This window comes from Eurytemora carolleeae, unplaced genomic scaffold, assembly GCF_000591075.1.
Source record: "Eurytemora carolleeae unplaced genomic scaffold, Eaff_2.0 scaffold109, whole genome shotgun sequence".
NCBI lineage: Eukaryota > Metazoa > Arthropoda > Copepoda > Calanoida > Temoridae > Eurytemora > Eurytemora carolleeae.
Window position 1 is genome coordinate 363,565 of NW_019396229.1, and position 6,428 is coordinate 369,992.

The following is a 6,428-nucleotide window of genomic DNA, read 5'->3' on the forward strand; positions in this document are numbered from 1 at the left end:
AAAATTCGTCGATACCTATTTTCGTTACAGAGTTATTACTCGTCAAAGTCAACCCGATTGCATACAAGAAGAAGGCGTTTATCTTAAAAACCGAAAAAGAAGTAATCCAGTTATAAACCAAAAAACGCATACGTAAAGAATAAGAATTTTATAAAATGAATATAACCAACATTGTAAATCTGACTAAAACTATGACGGAGAAATTGTCAGAATTAATGGGACATCCTGGACATACAGGGTTATCCACAAAGAATGAGACTGTAAAGACGACCGAAAACTCTTAAAATGTGGCGATCTCAAGGTTTCATTAAGTATTCGGCCTTAGATTTAGTAATCTAATCACTTACATAGCGATTTGGGAAAAAAAGAAACAAGTTTAGAGTTGCAGGGAATCGTGAATGTAAGGATACAGTGTACAGACCGTATGAATTCTGTACAATCGTCTCTGAAGTCTCATCCTTTGTGGGTAACACTGCATAATATATATATGTATTGTAATGCTATTAAAGTTTTAAGAATCCATCAAAATTTAAATTGCATGGAAGCTGGACACCTTTAGAGATATTTTTACCATTTTAGATTTAAACACAAATGACGTCACAAAATGGTATTTGCAGCATTCGCTTACCCACTTAGACTCCGACCCACTCCCGTTTTTCCATCCGGCAAAAAGACTGTACTTTCATAAGCTAATTATAGACTAATGCAGCGTTAATTTATAAATCCGCATCTTCTTAAAATCAGTTTTGAAACACTAACAAAAAATGATTTTATAGATAAAATGTCGCCTTTTGACGTGCAATTCAATTAAAGATTATGTTATAAACATATAACGTCATTTGTAGATCAAGGTAAAATGGGTGCGGGTGTATTGCATATACATTTACTGATTTAGACACCTAACTGTGACATTTCTTTGAAAAATTATTTTTTTTTCTAATGGTTTCAACACTTTTTATGAAAGATTATCAGCAGCAAGGATAAATTTGACATATTTGATAAAGAGTAAAATATAAATAACGCACTTTTAACTTAAGCAAAGATATATTCTACTGTCACCAAAAAATAATATGATGAGTAAGTTTATTTTATTTTAGATGCCATGACGTCTTTAAAAATCATAATTAATACTGCATTCGTCTATAATCATCATACAAAGGTATAGACTTTTGCCGGAAAGGAACATGGGTGCGGGTAAGCGCATGTCACAAATACCATTTTGTGACGTCATTTGTGGGTTGGAGGTGAATCGGTTATGATCGCCTTCCCTCCATCTCAAGACGAATAAACAAAGAATCTTTTAAACTAGTTTCCAGACCTGACACCGCTATAGCTAAATATAAGATTGTATGCCCAGCTGAAAATACTGTATTCACTATATTCACTAATTCTTCTAATTTTTATAAACCGTTTGAACAGAAAAATAGCATTTAAAGTACTAATTAAGTACAAATATATTAAGATAGCAACATAAAATACATTGCTGGATATGTCTACGTTTGCTTGTTTAATGATTATCCTATTTATACATTTAACAACCTTTAAGAATTAAAGATAAAAAGTGAGAAAATAAAAGAAAAATCGAGAATTAATGGTTGCAGTATGGGTTTTAACTTAAGGAGTAATACGGCCGTTTTCTTGCAACTTTTGTGATTAAAATCAACGAGTCCGCTTTAAAAAAACAAGTTACCAATTAGAAAGAAAAGAAGACATTTACAAAGTCCATCATTGTTTCTTGAATACAAATTTGATTGCTACCTTTAATATACGTGTAATTTAACTTTTTTCAGCAAGGATCACTTGAAATTTCGTTAATAGTCCCTTAACATTTTTATATCATTATTTAATATCAAGATTAGTTTATCTGAGGTCAATCTTAATGAATAGAGAGAAGTGGTTGAACTAGAAATACTAAGGTAAACCAAATATAATTAACTTTGACCGGCACACAAGAGAAGTTGTTCAACAATGTCTACGTAGTTTAACTACTTCTTGCTCTGTATTTATCTAGTCCCCAAATTATCCAGGAATAATCTTTATTAGAATTAACTCAATCTGAATTCAATGTATGCTACATAAACCATAATGGACACTTTACCTTTTAGCAATGTCAATGATGCACTCGACGTTAGCAAAGTTATTGTTGTTGGATCCCCCGGGGACGGACACCGTGTAGTCCGCCAGTTTGATGTATTCAGCATTTGCCTTCATATCTTCAGGGGTAACCATCACCACAAACTAAACATAATCCCTTAGTTTTATTCTCCTTCATATCTTCAGGGGTAACCATCACCATAAACTAAACATAATCGATTAGTTTTATTCTCCTTCACATCCTTCAGGGGTAACCATCATCACAAACTAAACATAATCCATTAATTGTATTCTCCTTCACATCCTTCAGGGGTAACCATCATCAAAAACTAAACATAATCCCTTAGTTTTATTCTCCTTCACATCCTTCAGGGGTAACCATCATCACAAACTAAACATAATCCCTTAGTTGTATTCTCCTTCATATTCTTCAGTGGTAACCATCATCACAAACTAAACTCAATCCCTTTGGATTAATTGGAAAATTGTTAATACGTTTATTTGCATACTTATGATCTATAAATTAGTTTGCCTTAGTTTATTTAAACCTATAAAAATAAATGAAAACAACAAGAAATAAGTAATAAGTAAGTTCTACCTTGATAACACGTTCATTCCTGAAGTTTTCATAACTCCACTTCTTGATGTCTCTGATGCACTTGACAGCTCCGATCCCGTTGTTTGCGATCAGGATCTTAGTGATGACCCTGGAGCCCCCTAACCTGGCCACCAGTTCCTGGGGGCTAGCAGCACCCTAACAAATAGATAGATCATTATGAAATTTAAAACAATGATAATGAATATAAAAATGGCAATAATAACATAACATAAACAATAATAGTAATCAATAATAATAACAAATAATAATAATAATAATAATGCTTTCAAGTTTCAAAACTAACTACAACAAAGTGCATCCTGTCTGTATTAAAGAGATAAGGTCTGGATATTTAAAAACGTAAAACTAACTACAACAAAGTGCATCCTGTCTGTATAAAAATATTTTGATATCTCATTCAAAATCACCCAGAAATAACGGAAGAGGTTTTAAATACTTCCGAGGTGTGTTTGATCAAGAATGCGAATTATATTTAATTCATTTATTTATTGGAGAATTTCCCTGAGTAAGGGCTTGTTTGAAAGGTAAAATTGTTAGCGTTTGATTGCATTAAAAAAACCTGCTGAGTAAAAAAATCAGTCTTCTACCGGCAATTGAGTAGACCTTTATGCAAGAGCCAAGCTAGCAGTTTTTTCTCAATGTTTATAGATCGGCCAGTTCTGAAGATATATGAATACACATTTTAGAAACATTACATTATACAGAAAACTGAAAAATATTTTTCTTTTTATTGCCGAGGTGGTGGTTTTAAGGTGTAAGTGCGTAGCAAAAAAATCGATGATTTTGCAACTAAATTTGCTGATAAATTGACGAATTTTCAAACTATGTAATTTTTTAAATTTGTCCTTTAGAACAGTATTAGGGATTTCTAAAATATTATGAAACATCATTCTAAATTAAAAACTGAGGATTTAACGAACATTTTAACACTCAAAAATTAAAAAATGGCTACATAAATAATGGTAAAAAAATCCGAATTTTTGGATGTTTCTTAGTTTCATATATATCTATTCTAAAGAAAAAGAGCACCTCTGAACAATTTTTACAGGGCCGCCCTAGCTGGCCTGGCTCTTGAACTTGTTGGACGGGGTACCCTGATTTGGCTCTACTCAATTGCAGGTGGAAGACGACTTTTTACTCAGCAGATTGTTTTTTAATGCAATCAAACATTAACAACTTTTCCTTTCTATCAAGCTTTTAATCACTAAGCTTCTCCAATAAATAAAGAAATTACAATATTATTCACATTGCGTAGCCAAACAAATAAGTATAAAAATGCAAACACGAAAAATCTTTATTTAAAGAGTTAATTAGAGTTCTAGACTTTCAATGATGACCTCTAGTTTACCGTGAGATGTATTTCATATCGATTACTTTTCTTAATTTATATATTCGTATGATTATCAATCATTAAACTATTATTATATAATGGGCTTTTAGGGAGCTTCGCGCCCATCTTCTTTTTCAATTGTGAACCTTTTCTAATTTTTACATTTAAACAAAACTAAAAAATTCGTCGAATTCTAAATTTTATCGAAAACCCAATTTGGTTAGAGGCTAATTTTTTAAATTTTGATCATTAATAAATCGTCCTTGGGGTCAAGTAAGGTCCCACAAAAAAATTCGGGCCGGATCGGTTCAACCATTTTGACGTTTATTGGATACAAAAGAAAAATTTACTTTTATTTACACAAAAAGTCCAAAAACCTTTAAAAATTGATATACCCGAGTTAAATATACCCAACATATATACCCCTCTTCAGAGCATGCAATGTTTGTTTGAAACTTTAGATCTTTGAACCAATGACACTGAACAAATCGTACAATACCCCCCCCCCCCCTACCTTGAGCCTCCTTATATGAAACATAGCATTTTTAACCTCTTTGACCTTACAGAAACATGACCCACGGACAATGTGTCATAGCATTATACATACAACAATGTATTTCACATAATAGGTTTCATTATAATTTGTTGAAGTTCATCAAGATAACTCCTCCTCCCTCTCCTATCTACAATATTTTTTTTCTTGTAACAAAACTAAGTTTAAAAAGTTATTTTCAGAGCCGACATTTTTCTTCGTATAAAACTAAAAGTTTGGATGACTGGTGAATTTCCATTTCTGTAAAACAAGGGAACATTTTTCAATTTCGGCCGGAACTCTACGGTCATTTTCGCCAAATTTATATATTGAGTATAAATAATCCAAAATCGCCGTGTGTCCCAAATTATATTTTCCAACATATGGCAGGGTGTTCCAGAAATCTGATAATACAATACAATTGAATTCATCAAACATTTTACTGGAACACCCTATACCCTGCAGATTTAAGATTTCACCTGGGGTGCAGGCTTTCTATTAGTCCACATTTAATCTGTATAATTTAGATATTTTACTTAAACCATACATTTCCTCTGTATAATTTAGATTTTCTACTCAAACCATACATTCAATTATATAATTTAGATATTTTACTTAAACCATACATTTCATCTGTATAATTTAGATATTTTACTCAAATCTTACATTTAATCTGTATAATTTAGATTTTCTACTCAAACCATACATTCAATCATATAATTAAGATATTTTACTCAAACCATACATTTGATTATATAATTTAGGTACTGTACTGTACTGTACTGTACTGTACTGTACTGTACTGTACTGTACTGTACTGTACTGTACTGTACTGTACTGTACTGTACTGTACTGTACTTCTTGATTTAATTCTACACCAGTTAAGGTCAGGTGAGAGTATTTAAACAGTAGAAAAACAATGATAAGACCATATTCATTTTTTATTATTTAACAGTTTTCTTTGAAATACTTTTCCTGGATTATTTTCCGTTGACAAACAAATACATTGGTAATGGAAGAATGTTAATTGTGGTTTAATGAGTACAAACTCTCGCTGTAAAATGGGGTTTCGGGAGTACAAATCCTCGCTGTAAATTATTAAAGGATTAACCTAGTACACATTCACTAATTTATTTAAGAATGAAAGATTAAAAACGCACAGTGTTAATTGAGAATGAAAGAGTTAAAATGCACATTGTTAATTAGGGATGAAAGAGTAAAAATGCACATTGTTAATTAAGAATGAAAGAGTAAAAATGCAGAGTGTTAATTAAGGATGAAAGAGTAAAAATGCACAATGTTAATTCAGAAGAAATAGTAAAAAAGCTCATTGTTAATTAAGGATGAAAGAGACATGGTATTTAAGTCAGTAATTAGTGATCAGTGATATTTATATACGGAGAAGGATTAGAATAACGTGACCCGACATTTACACGTAGCAAGGATCCACTTCAGTACATACATAGGAGCTATTTCATTTATTCATTCATTAAAACCAGGATCCAGTCTGAAAACAAAACTGATCTGGATCTAAATCAAAGTACAAAGGATTGATTCTTTATAAAATAAACAATCCACTTCGCTAAATTAATAAAACGCTCGACAATCCACATTTAAAAATTACAAGTAAAAAAAACAAGTTTTACGCCAGTTCAGTGGCGGATATAAGGGGGGTTATTGGGTTTTTTTCCCCCCCCCCCTAGAATCCTGGGGGTAAATACCCCCCCTAAAATAATTGGGGTAAATACCCCCCCCCCTTAGAATATTGGAGGTAATTACCCCTGAACATATATTCAGGCCCTGAATAGCAGGGGTTACTCCACTTGCTGCCTCTTATAATTTAGCTATTTTAC

At 32.0% G+C, this 6,428-nt stretch overlaps 1 protein-coding gene across 2 annotated transcripts in view; it reads right to left on the reverse strand.

Annotated features, from left to right (window-relative positions):
- Window positions 1–2,078: 2,078 nt before the first annotated feature.
- LOC111698779 (acetyl-CoA carboxylase-like) overlaps window positions 2,079–6,428 on the reverse strand; it is a 5,485-nt gene continuing 1,135 nt past the window's right edge. The window contains exons 1-3 of one of the 2 annotated variants that reach the window (XM_023469207.1): window positions 5,055–5,137; window positions 2,693–2,848; window positions 2,079–2,238 (exon numbers count right to left, since the gene is read on the reverse strand). In XM_023469207.1, coding sequence (XP_023324975.1) covers window positions 2,095–2,238; window positions 2,693–2,848; window positions 5,055–5,084 — 330 coding nt within the window. In that variant the 5' untranslated portion in view covers window positions 5,085–5,137 and the 3' untranslated portion in view covers window positions 2,079–2,094. Of the gene's footprint in view, window positions 2,239–2,692; window positions 2,849–5,054; window positions 5,138–6,428 lie in introns of those variants that run through there. The other variant, XM_023469208.1, reaches the window with a different exon arrangement.